The following is a 21048-nucleotide window of genomic DNA, read 5'->3' on the forward strand; positions in this document are numbered from 1 at the left end:
TGGCAGGGGTTCTTCCTTGAGCATATGGACCCAGTGTGGCCAGCTGTGCCTATCTCAAAGTCTCCATGCCATAGCCCTGGGAAAAGCAGTGCTGCCCTGTGGGGTCTCTGCAGTGGAGAGCACCCATCTCCCACCACCCCCAACACCAGAGATGTCCTGGAGGGGAAAGCCGGTGTGTGCCGTCCCACCAGCCTTCATCCTGCATTGGTACATAGGCACTAGCAGCCCCGGCCAGCTCTTACCACCTCTCCCAGCAGCTCCTGTGTCCGCGGGTGGGTGCAGTGGAGCTAAAGTCTCAGGGGAGGGAGCAGGAGGGACAGGGCTGGCTCAGAGGAAGGTCTCCCCAGTGTTTTATTAGCTGCGTCCTCTTTGCCCTGGTCAGCTGAGAAAGCTTTCAATACCCAGCAGGCAAGTCGCCCTGGATTTAAAGAGTCAAAAAGGAAAGTGAAGAAAGCAATAAAGATGGTTTTGGAGGGGAGACAGCAGTATCCTGAGCCACATGCCAAAATAACCTGCTCAAGCCATGATAGGGAGCAATTGCCTACACCCCCTCCACGCCCATCAGTACTAACTAAGCTCCTGGTTGATAACTTTTATCCTACCTATAAAGGAAAGTCATGGTGTGGAGAATGAAATAGTAAGCAGGGTTGCTGATGCTATAAATGCAGGAGAGGGATGAGTAGGAGGATAGTCAGGGGGATACAGGGTGTGAAGGTGATGGTGATGAGAGTTCCCTGACCATCACGCTGCAGTAGGAGATGTGCTTTTCAGGAGCGGGGAAGTGTAGAAGGATGCTTAGCTTGCTTTGGTTGGTTTTGTCTATGGCTACTCTGTGCATTGGAAAGTCTTGCTTTTTCATCTGGCTATGGGGCATGGATCAAATGTGGCAGCTTGGAGCCACGTGAAGCCAGGTCTGGAGCAGTGTGGGGAACAGGCTCTGTAACATCTTTGAGAACTGCACCCGCTACGTAAGTGTTTAGGAAACTACTAATTAGGATGAGACAGTTTAACTAGCAGGACAGGAAAAGCACAGCAGGAAGGCACGGAGATTTTCACCTGGAACAAAGGCTCCCTTGACATCTTCTGCTCACCAGGAACAGGAAGGAGCTGAGGCTGTTGAGGTCTGAACTCCACTTTGAGGTTGTCTCCAAACATTCAGTAGCACAAGGGAAGGAATTTGTGTAGCCTCCACGGACATAAATTTTGAGGAGGTTCCAAAAGCACAGTGGTACTGGGGACAATGCCTCAAAAGGGGCCACAGAGAGGCCACCGTGAAGAGGAGCGCTGTGCTGGAGACACGGCTATTTTGAAGGTGCAATAGGTTAACCATACCTGGCAGATCCCCTTTACATTGCCTTCTGAACCTGGGCGTGGATATGAGTTTGCAGGCTTGTGCCTCTCTGGGGAGGAGTGGAAGATATTTATTTCAGGAGCGTCTTGTGTGCATCATTTATATGCTGAACACATGCCATGTGCTTTCGACGGTATTTTTCAAGCAGGCACTGTCGTTCTGGCGGCAGTCAGCAAGCAGCCTCTGGTTACAGTGCACTGGCAGCTCTGCAGGTACTGCAAAAGGTCTTACTGCCTACTTAATACAGGGCAGGGGCTTGGTCTCTTGCCACCGCAAAGGCCACATTTATAAATCAGCAGTAAGTGCTAGGAGTAAAGCAGAAGAAAACATCAGTGACTTTCAAACTGTTCTTTCTTTAGTCTCCCAAGTGTATTTTTTGCCCTTTGGGGTGAGGTGGGTGGATAGGGAACTTTACCTCATTTGCTTTCCTGAAACCTGTTGGAAGTACAAGTGAGGCGGCTGCGTGATTTGTGTGTGCATGCAGAAGAGGACTATCTGAATTGTAAATAGCACCTGCTAAATTATTATTAAGTGAAAGCTAACGTGGGAGGAGTTCTCAGGAAAAAAAAGAAAAAAAGTCAAGTCTTTTACTAAAAGTCATTCAGGCTGTTTTAACACTTTTCCCTGGCTGCACACTACGTACTTCAGCTCATGTGGATGCTACGGGGAGTTACATGAGTCGTATCAAGGACGGGGAGGCCCCATTAAATCCAGTTACTGTCAATTGTGTGACAGCTTTAAATGGCTACACTAAAACTCATTATTAAAGAAAGGAACTATCAATTTTATTTAATGCATGGTGCCCAACCTTGATTCTGCTCCCAGCCCAGAGACTTGCCATGTGCAAGGGTGATATAAAAATTAGACCTGCACTCTTTAGGGCTTGTATTTAGCTGTTGCGGAGTCCTGTCTGCAGCCTGACTGGCTAACTGGGCTGCGGGAGGCTGCCCTGCACCCCTGCCAAGGCGGGGACCAAGCCTGAGCCCAGGCGAGTTCAGTCCGAGTCACCACTTGCCTTTAGTCCGGCCAAAGCTTTTGCTAGTGCAGGTGGGGCTGCTGAGCCAGGATTTGGGCAAGCGGGAGCGCTCAGTGGGCACGGCTGCTCATCCTGAGCATCTTCACCCCCTCTGTTTCTGGCGGAGGGCAAAAAGGCAAGAAGCTAGGGGACAGCCTCGGGCCATCCCATGCAAGATGTGGCAAGGTGTCTGCTAGGATCATCCTGCAGCAAAGGGAGGCAGCAAAAGAGGCCCAGCCTCCCACAGGGTGTTTCTTGGCAGACCTGTGAGCGGGGGTTTAAGAGGACTTTTCTCAAGCGAAACAGGCCATTTTCAGTCCCTCCACTGTTTATGGCCCCTCCATCCTTCCAGGACCCCAAGAGTGAGGATGCTCCCCAGCAACATCCCCACTCGCCCTGGGGGATGCTCAGGGGGGCATCGCTGTCACAGGCCTTGGCTGGCATGGATCACCCCGTTACTGCCAGCTTGTTTCTTCATGGACGTCATGGCAAGCTATTGTCAGCCTATGTAATCAAAAGGCTGAAATTATAAATCATATTATAGGCTGTAATGAGGAATTTGATCCCTGTAACAAACCATCCAACTTTTATTCACATATATTACTATTTCTGCTATTGCCGTGGAGTAAAGATCCTTTTTTAAAAAAAAACAAAGAGCACGCCACCAGCACAATTTGATAGTGTCCTCAGGATATTTAGGGTTGTGTTTTTCTCACATTAGCTGCACAGGCAAATTTGCAATAAAAATGACTTCGCTGCAGAAGCCTTCTTTTCCCATCACCAAGCTGTCAGTCAGCCTGTAATTTCTTGGTATTGGACTATGCTGAAGAGCTGGTCGAGTTATTCTCCTTACAACGTGCCCCTAAAACCTTAAATGTGAGAAAATTATTTTGGATGGAAGGAAGAAGATTTCATACTTCTTCTTTTAGGGGAAAAAAAAATATTTCTCATGTGATGAGACATAAACTCTGAGGAGGGTGGAAGTGGCAGCCGAGGAGCCCAGAGGCCTCCCTTTAGCCACAAGACAGCCTGCTTCCTCCACCGCCTCCGTTTTTGGGGTACCAGGGTGGGTCAGTGTTTGTCCCCTGTTCCTGTCCCCCTGCTGAGGCTGCCAGCAGTGTGGCAGGGACAGCAAGGGGCTGGTTGTTGATGTGGAAACCAGTCCCTAACAACAGCTCGTTTCACCAAGGGGCACAGGCGACCATCTGACGTTGACAACATTGAGTGACTGCTGACCTTGTTTCTAGTGTCAGCTGATATCAACTGGAGCCCTGCCAGTTTGCACCAGTTGAAAGTCTGTCTCTTAATGGTGGCAATTATCCTGATTTTTACAGCGGCGCTGAGGAAGTTGCAGCTGCCGTGCTTCACATCCCTGACTTTAATTTGGGATGCCTGGGTCTTCTGATGTTATCTTTAGAGGAGTGTGTGAGAAGAACTTCTCTCCTTGTTCTGCATCAATTGTGTTTTTTTTTCCCGTTTTATTTTGTATGAAGAGATATTGCTCAAGCACGCCATGGAATGAAAGCCATAAAACTATAAATTACACCTCTGCTAGGTCCACAATATGTTACCAATTACATCTGCTTTATTATTCGCGTCCAGGGGGAAAACGTACATCAAACCAACCCCACTCTCCAGGCAGGTCGGTACTGTACTGGAGGGAACACCGTGACTCTTCTTAATCAGTGGAAAAACAAACAGAGTTTCGGCTCACTCGCATACGATATTTGTGTCTGGATGACAAGTTGAGTAATATCGCTGCGGTTCTCTGAGCTCGCTGCGTGCCACACGCTACGGCATTCATGGCAACATCATCGCCCCGTGGAAAGGAGAGAAGGCACTTAGAGGGGCAGGGAGCTGCGGGGGTTCATGGACCCAGTCGTAGGGACCTTGGAAGTTGCTGCCAAGGAGGTTGGTGGGGGTGTGTTAATACGAGTTGCAGCAAACAGCATCAGAAATCATATTAAAGTCAGGGGTCATGTCTGCAAAGGGGGGCACGCAGGGCTGTGTTTTCCCAGGGCTTCATTGCTAGAGTGGGGTTAGTGGGGTTTTGCGTTGCGTTTTCCAGCAGGGGTGAGGGTTTCCCCACGTGTCCTGATAGGGGTTTTCTTCTGCGTCTGCCCTGTCTTCACAAATTCATCACTGCGTCAGGGATGAAGGTGGGGGTGTTGAAGCAAACCAGAGCGATTGCCTTGCTGGTTACTTCTGTGTAGCTTCATACAGTGGTTTTTGGCTCGCCAGCATGCCCCTCTCATGAGCAGTTCCTGGGCTTTGGGCTGCTGGGAATTAAGTGGAAAATGGTTTTTGTGTGTGTTTGCTTGACCACGCTACTCAGCATTGGCTATGCGGAGTAACATTTGTATTTCTCTATCTGGGTGTATATGTTTATGCATCATCTGTGTGAGCGTGTATGTGCACACCCGAGCTACAGAAGATCTTCCAAAGAGCAACACGGACTAGTGGAGAACGGGTTTCTTTTAGGAAAGGGAGCTGAGTGTTAGATACTCTCAGGTCTCCACATGAAGAAGTCATCCATGTGCACTGCGGAGTTTGTTGTGGTTTTGTCACTGAAGCATTCATTCAGCTTTTAACTTTTTAAAGTTGAAAACAAGTCAAGGTTATGTTTGTGCTTAATAATTCAGCAACGGTGCCAGCTCAGCATATTGTCTTTTTCTTCCCTAGTCATTCTGGTTTATTAAAAAGAAACACTGATGACAGATAGAAGGGTGAAGGAGGCTGTGCCTTTCTGCTTTAACTCCCGTTGGCGCTGACTCCTTCCCCAGGAATCCCCATAGATTTGTGCCCTTCACAATACCTTTGTCCCAGCGGTACCATCCTTACCCTGGGCAGGGAAAGCTGGCGGCAAGTCAGGACTTAGATGCCCTCTTCTCTGTGGACCACGACTTTTTTTCTGAATAGGAACGTTTTCTGTTTCAGTGGAATATTACTCAGAATCCTTCAGTAAGTCTGTCTCGGTGATATTTTATTTTCACTTTGGTTATGAGGTTGTGGGTTTCTTTCTTTGTTTGTTTGGTGGGGTTTTTTTTTAATAAAGATGTAGAAGATCATTAACTCTTGTAGGACCGAAGAAGCTTGCAGTAAAATAGGTTTTAGTCTTTTCTTAAAAAGTAAAGTTATATTCAGACCTAGTTCGGCCCCATGCTAGTGTGTACGTTGCTTCATTAACAATGCCGTTCATTTCCAGGGGATCTGCTTTCCAGTGATGGTATTGCCACTGTGAATAGATGAACACAATTTTATAAATCTGGGAGAACTGAGAGCACACAGTGAAGCTCATGTTGTGTAACTCCCATCTCCAGTGTCCCTGAGCACAGACCAGCATTGTGCGCGATTCCCACACGCAGACTTGGCAAGCAACCTGAAACATCATCTGCCGCTTCTGTCCTGGCTCCTCAACTTTGTTTGCGCACCTCCATTTTGTCATGGTGTACCATCTCCTGGTCCCATCCTGACTCTCTACAGGCCAGAAGATACACGGTGGTTTTATGGGAATAATCAGAGCACTTAAGTCAGCTCCACCAAACTGTTTAGTATAAGATGAGCCCGAGGATTTGAGATTTGGCCTCCACAGGCAGAATACTTTGCAGTATTTGACATCAGTTCTTCCTGAGAGCTAGATATATTCCTGGAGACAATGGGAATAGGAGTCTCTTTAAGCAGAGGAGGTAAAAATAACATTTACATTCCTGTTATGAAAAATGAGAATGGGGAGAGCAAGAGAGCAGGAATCTTGGTTGTTGTTAGCATAGTTCAGTCAGGGGTAATGATTTATTTTATAATAATATTTTATTTGTGTTGAATACATATTTCTGGAAGAACTTTGGTTTTCTGTATGTGTGCGCGTGCTATATCTGAAGCCTGTATCCCATTTTCCCTTCCTGCCACTGAACAAATGAAGAAAGCTGGGGAAGGCATCTTGACACTGTGGATTCACTCTGATGTTGTATTGCAGGTATGGCCTCGCATGTGCAAGTTTTCTCTCCTCACACCCTTCAGTCAAGTGCCTTCTGTAGCGTGAAGAAACTGAAAGTGGAGCCGAGTTCGAACTGGGATATGACTGGGTACGGCACACACAGCAAAGTCTACAGCCAGAGCAAGAACGTGCAGTCCTCCCAAGCAGCCGCCGCAGCAGCCGTCAACGCCTCCCTCCAGATCCCCAATCCAAGCATCCCTTACGAACAGACCATCATCTTCCCAGCAAGCACGGGGCACATCGTGGTGACATCCGCCAACAGCACTTCTGGTGTGGTTGCAGTGTCTGGGCAAACACTGGGCGGGCCACACAACCTGATGCGTCGCAGCACTGTGAGCCTTCTGGACACCTACCAAAAATGTGGACTTAAGCGCAAGAGTGAGGAGATCGAGAACACAAGCAGCGTGCAGATTATCGAAGAGCATCCACCAATGATTCAGAACAATGCCAGTGGGGCCACTGTAGCCACTGCCACCACCTCCACGGCCACCTCCAAAAACAGTGGCTCCAATAGCGAAGGGGATTACCAGCTGGTGCAACATGAGGTGCTCTGTTCCATGACCAACACGTACGAAGTGTTAGAGTTTCTTGGCCGTGGAACCTTTGGACAAGTAGTCAAATGCTGGAAACGTGGCACTAATGAAATTGTGGCTATCAAGATCCTGAAGAACCATCCTTCCTATGCCCGGCAAGGCCAAATTGAAGTGAGCATCCTGGCTCGGCTGAGCACAGAAAGTGCGGATGACTACAACTTTGTCCGTGCGTACGAGTGCTTCCAGCACAAGAATCACACGTGTTTGGTCTTTGAAATGTTGGAGCAGAATCTCTATGATTTCCTAAAACAAAACAAATTCAGCCCCTTGCCCCTTAAGTACATTCGACCAATTCTCCAGCAGGTAGCAACTGCCCTAATGAAGCTGAAAAGCCTGGGACTGATTCATGCTGATCTCAAACCAGAGAACATCATGTTGGTAGACCCATCCCGACAGCCATATAGGGTCAAGGTCATAGACTTTGGTTCAGCTAGCCACGTGTCTAAAGCTGTGTGTTCTACCTACCTTCAATCCAGATATTACAGGTAAGAGACTGGGCTCATGAAATGTTACTAGGATAAATATTTTACCTATGGGAATTTTCCTGTGTTCCTGTAAATGAAGGAGAGTCATCCCTTAATCCTAAACGGGGATGGCTCTTCAAATGCCTTGTTGGTGACAGAAAAAATGGTTATCCTAACCTCTTGGAGTTTACTTGCATTGAAAACCATGGTAAATTTGTAAATAACCATAAAATGTTGTAAAAACCCAAGCGTTTACCAGTTACAATTTAGAAAGCCTTTCAGCTCTGTCAGAACTTCGTTCTCTCTGGGACTGTTTCCAGAAGAGGGCATGGATCTGGAGAGTCCATATTTCCTTTCCAAGTCAATGCAAGCAGGTTCTTGGTTTCAGTAAACAATCAATCCATGCATCAGCTGTGTCTTACACTCTTTATTTATATGTAAAACCAGGGACGTTACAGGAGTAAGGTTGGCCCACGGGAAAACTGTATGGATGTAGAAGATGCTTTGTCAAGGAGTTGTTTTCATACAGGCTGTGGACCTCACTAGAATCAATGAGAGTATTCTGGCTGGCTCCTGTTGGCTCTGCTCCAGGTGAGCAGGCAGCCTGGCCAGGCTGGAGACACCTTTCTTCGTGTGGGAATCTGTTGGCAGGGATGAATGAGCATTGTCAGTAATTTGGTGTTGGAGAGTTGGACCGAGGACCTGTCGTAGACAGTCAATTCCCACTCACAGTGCTTTTAACTACAGGTATGTTATGTACTAGACTGGAGTTCTGACCTCTGTGTAGGGGGGACCAAAGCAAAACGTGTGAACCGGCTATATCCCTCTTCAGCCTGTTGAACAGTTTCAGCAAAGCAGCCTCTTTCCATAATCCCTGGAAGTCATGCTCTCCCTCTGTCTTGACTCCAAGACGCAAAGTCTCTCTGTAGTTGCTGTCCTCAGACCCTCCCTCTGCTCAGTACCAGGGAGCTAGATTCAACATAACAAGGACCAAGAAAAGCAATTCTTCTGCTACCTCAGGGGTGGGGGAGGAGGGTGTGTGGAATTTGTCTTTAGATGACAGCTGAATTTAGGACTGTTCGAGCCATGTTTTTGTTGTTGTAATACTGTGAAACAGGGGCAAAGAGGGAAAATGTGATCCTTCTTGATGACTGATTTAATGAAAATCAGTCCTGGCAGCATCCACAACTCATCAGATGGGTTACAGAAAAGCAGGGTGGTTGCTCTGTTTGTAAATAGGAAAGAAATCTGTTTTATACGTGGGGAGGACTGGGGACAGAAAAACAATGAGTTGATAACAGACCCTTTTCCTACTTCATAAACATCACACTGGCAAAGCCCACCTGAGCTCTGAGCTTGGGAAGAGTTAACTTTCACAGGAACAGGAACTTTGACAGTGTAGCACTGCAGCAGCTGATTTTTATCTGCTTGTCCTTTGCTCTGAAGGAGGCCAGAAAAAAATCCCCAACCTGAGTTTATACCTCAGAAGAGGCTTATTAAATGAAATATTTTACCTGATGACAGTCCCATCCTCCAGGAGAGACATGTTTCTGTGGTAAATATGCAAAAGCTTTTAGGTTTGCAATTACCTAGCAGAGTAGAAGAAAAAAAAAAAGATAATACAGGCATTTTGTTGTTGAGTTATCTGTGATTCTGCATTAGCAGCCTAGGTCCCTAGCTGAAAGACAGAAGGGGCAGCCAAAATGAAATATGTGACAGAAAGCAGAAATGAAAGAGAAAAAAGGTTCATTCTCAGCAACAAACAAGGAATATTTTTGTGGCAGTCTCTGGGGAGGAAAAGGCTTGATAAAATTTGCTTTTTATATTTTAAATGTTATTCCTGCCCAGTCTGAAGTTGTAGCTTGTTAGATAATAAGTTCTGTCTGTCTAATTCCTCCCTTGTTTTCCATGTCTGAATTGATGGAAGGAGGGAAAAAGGGGCAGCAGCTCACCGGGAAAAAAAAATAAGAAAAAGAAAAATCTGGTTGGGTTGAATTACATCAGCAGGGGGCTGCTGATGAAGCTAAATTCAAGTCATGAGGAAAATTTATATTCTTCTTCATTTTCTGATGGGGAAAAATACAGCACAGAGTAAAGACCCATTCCACTCCAAAGAGAAGGAACTTTCATGCTAGAGGAAACACAGGGCTTTATAAAGATTTCATGTGTCTTCCATTTAATTTACACTTGTTTTGCTTGCTAGAGTATAAAAGACATGGGGATGACTTCAAGAAATGGCACATTTAAGCTGAATGTGAAGGAGAAGCTTCTTCAGAGTAAAACTTCTCAGACTGTAAGCAGGCAGGCCAAAGAAGTGACAGAAGCCCTGTGCCCCATGCATTTGAGGAGAGATGAGGCAGAGTGCTGGGGAATATAACATAGAGGTCAGCTCTCAGCTGGAGGTTTTTTATCATGGGCTTTTGGGAGCAAATTCGCAGGTCGTCCTTGTATTTTATTAGCAACTTGCTTTTTCTTTTCCCTCTTTTGTTTTTTGTTTTGGGTTTTGTTTTTTTTTGTTGTTTAACACTACTCTCAAAGAATGCGATGGCCACATCCTTTCAAGTGAGGAAAGTTGCGTGGGATCCTGCTCATTCTCAGAGCAATGTAAGGCCTTTCCTCTTCATATAAAATGATAGGCCGGTCTTTTTCTCCTGGAGGTGGAACACAGGAGTGTCTTTAAACAAACTCCATGCTCTTTCTTGACCCGAATCTGCATAGCCCAGCATAAGCTAAGACAGTCCCAGGGCTGCCTGCAGACTTTACGTGAGCAATATACCACTGCTGTCTTGTAACGGGCCCTGAAGAAAAACCGGATCCCTCACCCCAGTTTCTTGGGACAGGAATGGTGGGCAGACTTGGTATCGGGGGCCTCACTGGGCGCCCCAACATCAGGACGTCTCTGTCCCACGAGGGCCATTTCTCATTAAGGCAGTGCTCTCCAGAAGGATCACAATGGTGTTGAGGTGGCAGGGTGGGACAGAAGGTATCAAAAATGGTCACCAAAATATCTTTAGTCTAGAAAAACTTAGCTCCCATCCCTGTCAGAGGAGACAGCCTCCTCCAGGCTGTATCTGCTGCCATAATCGATACTCTGGAGATTTTTCTCCCTTGCTCCTGACTGTGGAGGGGCCTGAGAGAGGCAGGACATGCCAGGCTAAGGTGGGCCTTGCAGGAACTCCCCCTCGCGGCTCAGAGTCCTCCTTTGGTTGGGCAGCATGGCCGCATCCCCAGTGCCTGCCCCAGGCCTGTGCCAAGGGCACAGGGTGAGCGTGGGAGGGCTAGGGACAGTGGGCCCTGCCACCAGCTCCACACCGAATTGACAACGTGGCTGTTGTGAGAGCTTAAAGCTCCCAGTCCTGTGTCCACTCCTAAAGGGGAATGACCCCAGAGCAGGCTGGGAACCAGGGTAGAGTCCTCTTGCCCACCAGGCCTGCACTGGCACGTCGTCATGTCTCCTGGCCCCGATGGCTGTCACACTCCATCGCTCCCCTCACTCCCTGCCAGGCCAGGGGCTCTCCTGCCCCATCCCAATTTCATCGGCAGTTCCTCGGGCTGCTGCTCCGGCCAGCTCGGGGGTTTTCTCAGCACCATGGTCAGAATTGTCATCTTGAAGGGGGAGTGCTTTGAAGAGGATCAGCCTCCTTCCTCCCACCCATCTCCAGCCTGTGGTGCAAAAGGATCATGTGGCCATCCAAGCGTTTCCCCTTGCTTGGGACAGTGGTCCCAGCCTGCCCCCCAGTCACCGTAGTCCTTCATCTTGTCACTTATCACTAGCTAAGTCAGCCTGGGCCTGATCGGTGACCTTTCATGGAAGTATGTGGTGATACACCCATGGTCTTGGAGGTGCCTGTCAGAGGAACCGAAGCTGCTGATGGAGGGCTGCTCTGCCCAGCTCACAGGGCAGGAGCCGGGCTTTGCAGCTGGCAAGTTTAGCCAGACGCGCTTAGGCTAGAAATGAAGCTCTCTTCACAGAGCAACTGATGAAAAAGTATCTTCATGGGATTTTATTTTTTCCTGCTGCATTTTGAAGGGGATATCATTGAGGTAGTCCCTGTGATCTCCATTTTGTAGGCAGTCAGAGGAGTGAATGACCAGAGAGATGCCTTCTGGGTTGATAATCCATGTATGAACAGCTTCCCAGGGAAATGCGTGTCCTGAGAAATGCCGGGCTGAGGCTGCAGCAGACACGCCCTCCATTAGAGCCCACGCTCAGGTGGAAAGAGGGGGTAGCAACCTCTGGGAAAGGGTGTGGTTGGGGTGGTGGTAGAGCTTTGGTCCTCCCTTGCTGGCACCAGAGCGGTTCCCTAGCGTGGGGTGGCAGCATTGGGATGCTTGGAGCAGGAGGGCTTCTCCTTGGGGCACTACCACCAAGCTGCCTTGCCCTCGTGGCTTTTCTTTGCTGCTCAGCTGAAACAGCTGCTGTGTTGCACCCCAGGGATGAGTGCATTTCACTTATTAATGGCATAATCATCTTACAAGATTTAAGTGTTTCAGAATTTTCAAAATATTGCAGATATAAAATAATGGCTGTCACCCCTGCTCTGTAAAGGGATAAATGTAGTTTTGGTGCCTTGTTTTCAAAAGGCTTTGGTATGTGCCATGTCTGGCCATGGGTTGAGATGTCTGCTTTGTAGGTAAGTGGCCTTTGATGAAATATTTGGATAACAGAGAATGAAGCTGAGTATCAGTTTGAAGAGGTGTTTATCAGTCTAATTTCAGACACTGCAAGAAAATATGCAGGCATAAAGGCCTACGTGCACATCGTCAGCTGCCCATACAGAGTATATATGAGGCTGTGTTGCAGGTGTGTTTTTTAACTGGCTGTACATGCTTAGCTGGGTGAGTGTGGGTCCTGAGGGATGCAGGGGACTAAACTGGATCCGTCTGCCACATGTGGACATGGTGCCGTGACAGGTATCAATCCCCTAGCTATGCTGACAGGGAGCCAAAGCAAGGTAGATTACCGAGCAGCGTCACGACCTCTTCCCAATTGTGTGACTCAGAGCACGCGTCATTCTGGCCAAAACTGCCCTTTAAATGAGGCAGTAGTAATGGCAGCAGGGATAGGCTGTGCTTGTAAGTTTACTCAGTGAATTGGCATCTGTTAATGTCCTTGTATAACAGTGTTAGTGCACTTACATTTCAAAATTTTCTGCCATTCCAGACATGCAAAAACATCTCTATCTCAGACTTGACTGCTGTTGCAGCTGTGGGAGCCTCACTGCTCTGCCAGTCTGCTTCAGTCCTACCTGCAACATTCGCTGCTTTACTGACTCTGCCTCTCCAAGGTAAAGAGGAGGATGGCTAGATGGTTTGAGGAGGAATGTTTCTTCTGGGTACTGGAGCGAAACCACCAAGTTCATTGATGAAGTCTAAGCTCAGTTTCACTTAGTGATGATCACGCCTGGTAGGACTGCAGGCTTGGGGAACAGGCAATACATTGTAGAAGACTTTGTGGAGGAAAGCAGACTTCAAGCTATACTGTTTTAAGCAGTTCTTTGTTTCTTTCCCAAGGACATTTGGAGTTTGGACTTGTTTTTTTCATAACCAAAATTCAGCAGAATTCTTTTTTGCAAAACTAACACCAGGATTTATTGAATCTCAGTTTCATTGCATCCAGACCACCGATCTTGGAAGGGAACAGACATTCAGCTGAAAACTTTTGGCTTTGTCCCATCTGTGTGATAGTCAGGCCAGGGTAGCTTTTGGTTTTACAAAACTCAAGCAAAGATAGTTCTTCGCCAAATTCCTTTGTGTATAAATCACCCCAGAGCAGGGATGGTAAACTGGTGTTGTGCCCGTGGTGCATCCAACAGAAGATACACACTGTATATTCCAAAATAACTCCCTTTCTGGGGTCTCATTTAAAACAGAAGAGCTTGTATTTCAGCCTAAACAATCTTCAGACCAGAGTCTCCCTAGTATCCTTCGATGTTTTTTATTTTGCTCTGAGCAGAGATGCCAGCTCCTCCTTTATCTTGTCAAAGTTAGCAATAACTGCCCCTTTCCCTGTGATGCCGCAGCATCTCCCTGCCCGGCTCCAGCACATGATGCTGGCCTCACTCCGAGAGGAGCCCCATGTCCCTCTGTGGAATCGGAAAGGCCGTCACAGGAGGGCTTTGTTTATTTATTAACCAAGTGTATAAAATATGCTCAGTTATATGCCTCGTGGCCCAAGATTATTTGTAACAAAGGGCTGGTTGCAAGAAACCCAACAGGGAGGCTTTCCCCAGCAAAGAGAAGTTGCTGTTGGCCTGAGGAGGGGGAGAAGTCTTATGCTGCTCCTTTTTGACTTATCCGTGTCTGAGTGGCGGAAGATCAAATATCTCAACTGAGTGCTGGGCCAGTCCCTTCTGTCCCCTCTCCCAAAACAGCTCCTATATGGCAAAGAAGGGGGACTGACACTAATTATTCCTCCTGCAGTTTTGTCTTGGTGGCTGGAAAGGAAGGAACCTATGTGTCCACAGGCAGGGCTCAATCCAGGCAGGGCTCAATCCATTAAGGGTGTTGTAGGTCAGAGACAAGTACGTGAAAGGCAGACAGAGGCAGGTACCAGAGTTGGGACCACTGTTTGGCCACCATCAGCTGGTGCCACCCCACGGGTGAGGGGCTCTGGTGCTCACCAGTCAGCTGAAGTTGCAAAACCTCTGCCATGGTCCAGTAAGGTGAAACACCACAGGGAACTGGTTGTCAAAGTCCTACTAAGCACAGATTAACAACAACAACAACAAATTAAATAAAAAGATTTTGGCTGCCACACTCACTGTTAATTGTTGGAACAACCAGAGACCCTAAAAGCACCCTGAAATCTGGGCTTTGAGCCACCTGTTGTTAACCATACCCTGTCTTCCCACGTTGCTTTTCCCTTGTTCGTCACTGCTAGAGACCCTTGCATGAAAAAGTGTTTCTTCAGAGTTCCTAATTTCCGGCTGCTGCTCTTCCCCACCTGAAGTTACAATCTCCCATTAGCAGGAGATTTGGGAAGGGGATAGGATTGCCAGTGGAACCAATGCACGTGACAGGATGATGATGGTCTCAAGTGAGGGGACGAGCACCAGGAGCAGGTGAATGGCTAAACAGATCCCTCTTTTAGGAACACGGCAGTTGTGCAAAAGAGCAAGGAAAACATAGGGAAAAGAAGGTAAATGCAAATTTTCTTTTAAAAAAAAGAGCGTTTTCCCAAGGTTGCTGCTGCTTTCAAGCGTGTCAGTGATCCCCACGGAGGCAAAAGCAGCCCTCTGGATGCAGGCAGCCCCATCCACCTGCAGTAGCGCTGCCCGCAGCCCGGGCAGTGCTGTGTGGGCAGGGAGCAGGAGCAGAGCTCAGTGGTTGACCATCAGCTCTGACACAGGTGTCCTGCCCACGCTGGGGCAGCTCACCTCACCCTTCTCCACATCAGCTCTGGAGGGACACGGTTTTAGAGCACAGCACTCCTCTTCCCCCTTCCCCTCCGCTCCCTCTCCCCCATAACTTTCCTGTTTAAGCACACCTTTCTTCCACGGGCATTCTCACCACCCAGTGCCACACAGCCCCAGGCTGGGGCTGACCTCCCCGAAAGCAAAACTTTCTGGTTTGGAAACAAATAGTCTTCAAATGCAGCTGAGCTGGAGTTCCCGCATGCTTTCAAGAGGGCTTGCAGAGAGGAGGTAGCTTGCAGATACACTCCATTACCTGTCCACATACTGCTACCTGAAGTCACCTGGGTACGCCTGACGCAAACAACTATGAACCTTTGGGTTTTTTTAAACACAGCGCCGAATCCTAAACTAATCCCTACCGTGTCTACACTTGCTGCCAGAGTCATTTTGGTAATGCCAGCAGGATCAGCGAGAGGCTCGGAAGTCCCAGTCTCCCCACCTGCAGGTTGGCCACAGGTGTTCTTGTGTTTAGAGTTTTTTTGGTGTATTTTTTTGTTTCTCTTGCTACTATCTCTATATGATCAGCAAAACAAGCCTGTCACAGGATTTCCTGCTGTCTATTTTTCTTCTCTCAAACTTTATAAGCACAGTAAGTCCCTTTAAGGCTGCAGCCCTGTGAACTGATGTGAAAAATCAAGGTCGCTCTTGTATTTACCGTACCAGGGCAGGTCTGAAACAGCTACAAATGGCTAGCTTGTTTTACTTTAAAAGAGCTATTTACCTAAGAGAAATCAAAACCCTCCTATTGCAGCTATTGGCTGTAGCGCTTGAGACTCCGTCTCTGTAGTACATAAAAGACATACTGTCTTTTGGTAAAGATGCCTGTGCTCAGAGCACGGTCTGGGAAATAACCTAGCTCAGTACGGTGACAAGGAGTTGCTTCTGCAGTGATACTTCTGAGTGACGGTACAATTAGCAGGGCAATCAGAGTCCACTGCTTGCATGTATATGAGAGACATAAAGTTTGGTCTCTGCTCCTGGTTGCTTACTTCTGTGGTTTTGTGTTTGCTCTCCTTTCTCTCCTCCCACTCGAGTCGCTTCCTTGCCAAGCGCAAGGAAACAGAGCGGGGAAGGGGTGCTCTTTTTTTCAGCTCTGATGACAGAGCAGCAGCAGCCGCTCATAGGAAGAGCGGTGTGGTGACCCACGGATGTCACTCCGGCAATAGGTGGTCAGTGAAGGAGAAGGCACTGCAGTCGCACACTGGATTCTGATTTTCCACATCCCTCTCCGCTTATTTCGACACTCGTTTGGGTGAGGGCAGTAGCTGGCTAATGGCAGCAGTGGCTGTTGAGAAGCAGAAGGAGGTGAGGGGCTGTTGGCGTGAGAGCGGTGCTCCAAGTGTGAAAATAAGAAGAATTACAAGTAGTGAGATTCATCATCCACACTTCTGAATATGAAAAAGCAGCATTAGCAACAGAGTTTGCACAGGATTTCAGGGATGCTTTGCTCAAGTACCACGTATTTAAATCCTATCAGTTTTTTTGCCTCCCCCTGTACATTTCCTCACTGCAGGCAAGAGATTTAAATGTAACATGGAGGAAGCTTACTGCGTGTGTCTGTGCATTCATTTGGTTCACAAGTTTCAGGCCCCAGCACAGTGAGACTGAAAAGCTGTATTACACTGAAGAGCATTTTGTGACTGGGAAGTGTTTCTGCTCTGCTGCTTATAGGCAATGGGGTTAGAAAAGTGACTGACGTTGGTTTATAAACGAATGAGTCATTACCAGCAGAGAGAAATTACCTAAAGATGCTACAATTAGTGTGGGGTTATACATTTCCCAGCTTCAGACCCCTTGAATGCTGTGATTTCAGTCCCCAAAGCTTCTATCTTCTCAAGCCATTTGCTGCACTGATGCTTCAGATTAGCCTAAGCTAATGTAAAGGCACCTAATTCTCAGGTGAAGGCTCAGTAGCTGCTTCCTTCTCTAGGTCACGCTGGGGAAAAAGAGCAACTCTCAAGCAGTTGAGAGTGGTTATCTTGCTTGAAAAACACTAATCTTGTGGCCTGACTTAAGCGGAGTTAGAGCCACAGCTGTTACCTGTTTAAGGAGGAAGGATTGAAGGAAACATCCTTTGCCTTTTAGGCAAGGTTATACAATGGTTATTCTGTGGTGCTTTACAAGGGGGGAAAAAAAAAGACAGAAGAAAGGCATGCGTTGTGTATACTGAGGGAAATTTTTGCTTCTAAGAGGAATAAATAAAAGGGAAGTGACTCTAGGAATTTGGAGAGGGGAAGGGCAGAGGAGAAATCCTCTTACAGGTGATGGGTACCTGGAAGTCACTCTTCCCCATATAAGGAAAGATGTGGGAGGAAGGAAGATGAGATTTCACTACTCTTGCTATCTAGAGACTTCAAAACCAGAGATAGCTGATTTCCAAACAGGAAAATGTGCTTCTCCTGCACTGGGCTGGAAAGTAAACTGTGAGTCCCTAAGTGGCAGCTTGACCTCTGCCTTCCCCTTCTTGAAGGACAGAAGTAATTGCAGCTGTTGTTTTACTTGCACAGACACAAGTTATTTTGTGCAGAGAGGTTTTGACTTTATTTTGCTGCGACTGCATGGGATCAGTGCTTGGGTGCACCTTCAGGTTCTGTCCCCACTAGTTGACGTTAGCCAGGGAGTAGCAGACTTCTACAAAGTACATGGTACAAGGAGTTGGGCTGACTCTGTTGTTATTTTTCATTTTGCCAACCACTGCCATTCCTAGCTGGTTTGAAACAGTTCTGTAGTACCCTGGGCCAGGGGAGACATGAAAAGTGCCGAAAGTTTCACAGTGTCATCAGTGAACTTTTGTGGGAGGCTTGGGACAGTTTTCAGGTAACCCTGGTGACTTGTGGAGCTCCTGAGCCCAAGAAGCTCACTAGCTGAAGCCTTTAGAGAAGGAAGAGAATTGTCTTTTCCAGCAGCTGATGCTCGCGCTCATGTGGAGGCAGACAAGGAAAAGTTAGCGATGTTTCAGTTAACTTGACAACAGGAGGAGCAGTACTATAATGAGTTGTGTTTTAACTGTGTGCTGATCGTACGATTAGATGATTTGTGGTGATACTGCTGAGCAATACCATGTTTTCTCCCAGTCCTCTCCAGTCCAGGTGTAGGTGTCTGTCACCGTTTACCTTATGCCGTGCTCCTCAGATGCCGTGTTTTCTGAAGTGGGGCTGTGTTTACAGCACCCAACGCACAAAGATTTTTGTGGCTGAGGCCCTTAAACAAAAGGGTAGTAGAGAGTATAATGGTACACGTGACCGTGAGGGCTAGCACGCACGTTAATGTGACAGCTGGTGTGCAGAAGGAAAGCTGATGGCCTTTTTCAGATCCACCATGGTAAGAATTCGTGTTTCAACTAGTTGCTTCCATGCGGAGCTGTGCACTTGGAAGAAAGGGTGGTGAGGTGGAAGGAGTATCTGATGGCTTAAAAAAAGTTTCAGTTTATTTTATCTGAGTGTTTTACTTGCCAGTGGGAGACTGCAAACAGAGAGTAATCATCCGAGAGGAAAATGGAGGATGCTCACAACAATATTAAGAGGGACAGATGAAATCTAAAAGGTAAACAGGTTCAGCTGAGGCTAGCTGAATTTACTGGTTACTATGCTAAAAAGTTAATGATGAAATACTGCCAGTTGATTTCAGCAGGTAAAAGGAAGTCATGGCGAAGGTCTGTTTCAAAAATAAAAGCCTACCTAAGCAATCTCATCCCCACAGTTGTCAAAAATACAGCTCCTGCCATTGTTAGCCACTTAAATTAGTGGACTGGATTCTGGAAGGTTGCATGAGCACAAGCAAAAGAGAAGATATCCATGTTGTTATTTCTGGGATCGCTTTTCTAGAGGCTCAATTTGATAACCTGTCTCTTCTTGGCAGGTGCATGAGGGACCAGGGAAGGGAAAGGTAGCATGGGATGGATTTTACTTAGCAATGCCAATATGTGTATAGAGATGTGGTGGTTCCAAACAAATTCCTTTGTAAGCGAGGTCAAAATACAGCTTGATGTGTAAGATATATAATGAGCAAGAGAAAGAAAGGCATGTTAACTGGGTTGGAAGATAACATTCTGTCCTTTGAATGGATTCTTGTTATTGTCACCAATGTTACTTTCAGCAAAAAAAATTATGTTGAAATTACTCTTTTTTCTCTATTGTTTAGCTCTTCTTCCCAGCTTTGTTATGGCCACAAAGAGATGATAAAAATGGACTGGCACAAAGTTGGGTTTCCTGTATCGTTTAGAGTTATGTTTTCAGCCCTTAGCACTTTGATAGGGACTGTTCTTCATTTTGAAAATAGCAATAAAAGAGCAGAGAACATAAGAAAACACAATTCTCTCTCCTTTTTTTTTTTTTTAATGAAATTGTCAGTGCTAGTCTGAACTTTGCCTCTGATCTGTATGAAGTCTCTGAACTGTGCAGTTGGAAGAAAGCAGATAGAAAAGAGAGATAAAATATCCATGTGCCTGGCTACTTCAGAAGGTAATAAAAAGCCCCCAAAGTCTTGCTTGTTTTTAATCTGTATATTTATGTCTACATAAATCCTTTGGGGATAAACTTTAAACATTTACACTGGATTTAGAGAACTACCTTCCAGCATCAGTAGCTATGATCCAGCAAAAGAAACTAAGCTTAAGCTTATGTGAATGGCTGTCTTGGCTTCCAGAGACGTGGGTAACATTAAAGCACGTGTTGAACTGCTACACTGAAATGAGGAATGGTGGTAACGTGCATGAAGCATTGCAGTGTATTTGCTGTTCGTGTGTGGTTTTTGGAGACATTGGGCATGCCACGAGGTGATAGCTTACACCTTAGAAAAAGGATCAGTCCCCACTTTGGTGGGGAGTGTCCTGTCATGTGGACCTTGATCGAGCCCAAGCCTTCAACCTCCTCATCAGAGATGTGGAGAACTGCCAGCCGCTTCTCCGCGGCAGCTCAAGAAGTACAGCAGATCCTGTCCCACCTGTAAGTTTGCCGGGGCATTTTCCTAGCAGCCTTGATGCCCTTCTCCGGCCCTAAAGGCAGTCAAAATAGAAGCTGGAGAGAGAAGAAGCAGGAGCAAACCCAGAGCATGGGAGGTTGGTTCAGATGAAAGCCGTGAAGGGGAAAGGCCAGAGTTGCTCTAGACAGCCGATACAGCCATGTGGACCACTCCTCTCAGCCCAATTCTGCAGTGTGGGCTTATGTGGGATTTGAAGAGACTCATTTCCAGTTCAGGGTCTGTGCTTTTGAGTAACTCTGGAGCTCTAGCTCCTAGACACACGAACAGCTTTTACATTAGGCTGGGGCTACAGGATCTGTTTACTGGCCTCAAAATGGTGTTTTAAGTCCTGTAAGAATCCTATGTGCAGAATATAACTGTAGCCCTTAGTTTTGTAAGAGGGGTGTCACAGCAGCCCCCTGAGAGGGCAGAAGTAAGGGGATGCTGCTTGTTTTTCTGTGGAAAATGCCCCTGACTCTGTATTGCAGAGATTAAATTGAATGGCGAGTGAAGGCTGGGGAGTGGGCATGGTTGCAAATTTTGGCTTAAAGTCATCGGAGCCATTGGTATGCTCAAGCAGCTTGCAAAATAGCTACTTCCATTATATTTCCCCCATGCTTTTGCCTCCTGAGAAAGATCCAAATTGTTGTGCGTTTCCTCAAACCAGGACACCTTTCCACACCAGGAACAGTGCATTTGCTTGATATTGCGTTGCCTTGCTTAGCTTTTAGGTCATGCTTGAAGCTGTGCCGCACTATCGTATTTGCTGCCATCACAGTTTTCATCAGTGGCATGGCTGGGCACTGGGGTACATTTCTTCATGAAGCTTTGAAATGTCTGCCATGCTTGCATTGCACATACCAATGTGCACAAACACGCAGCTCTCCGGTGAGCCAGGGTCTCTGCACGCTGGCCGGCGTGGTGGCAGGAGGGCTGGCAGCTAGGTGGCCTTGGCAGCAGACCCCGCGGCAGCCAGAGGGGAGAGAGGACCAGGGCACTGCAGGAAGCGTAGTGTGATAGAAAGGGCAGGAGGCTGCTGTGGCTTCGGTCTGAGCTTGCTTTCCTTGAAGCTGGCACGAGATTTTCCAACGAGGCCTTGACTGACCAGGAGCTTAAAGGCTTTCTTATCTGCAGAGCGTGGCACAGGCTGCTGGCAGCTCCTAGTTAATAATGATACTAACCCTCCTTATGCAACCAGGGGATGTCTGACAGTGTTAGTAGGTAGTTGCTCAACAACAAGGCGTGTTACAACTA

General features: G+C 47.2%; 1 protein-coding gene across 4 annotated transcripts in view; it reads left to right on the forward strand.

Annotated features, from left to right (window-relative positions):
- The window catches only part of HIPK2 (homeodomain interacting protein kinase 2), a 132287-nt gene that overhangs the window by 36732 nt on the left and 74507 nt on the right, over positions 1-21048 (forward strand). For all 4 annotated transcript variants that reach the window (XM_074582003.1, XM_074582022.1, XM_074581994.1 and 1 more), the window contains exon 2: positions 6340-7438. In XM_074582003.1, coding sequence (XP_074438104.1) covers positions 6340-7438 — 1099 coding nt within the window. The remainder of the gene's footprint in view (positions 1-6339; positions 7439-21048) is intronic.

The sequence above is a fragment of the Larus michahellis genome, chromosome 1, assembly GCF_964199755.1.
Source record: "Larus michahellis chromosome 1, bLarMic1.1, whole genome shotgun sequence".
In the NCBI taxonomy this organism is placed as follows: domain Eukaryota; kingdom Metazoa; phylum Chordata; class Aves; order Charadriiformes; family Laridae; genus Larus; species Larus michahellis.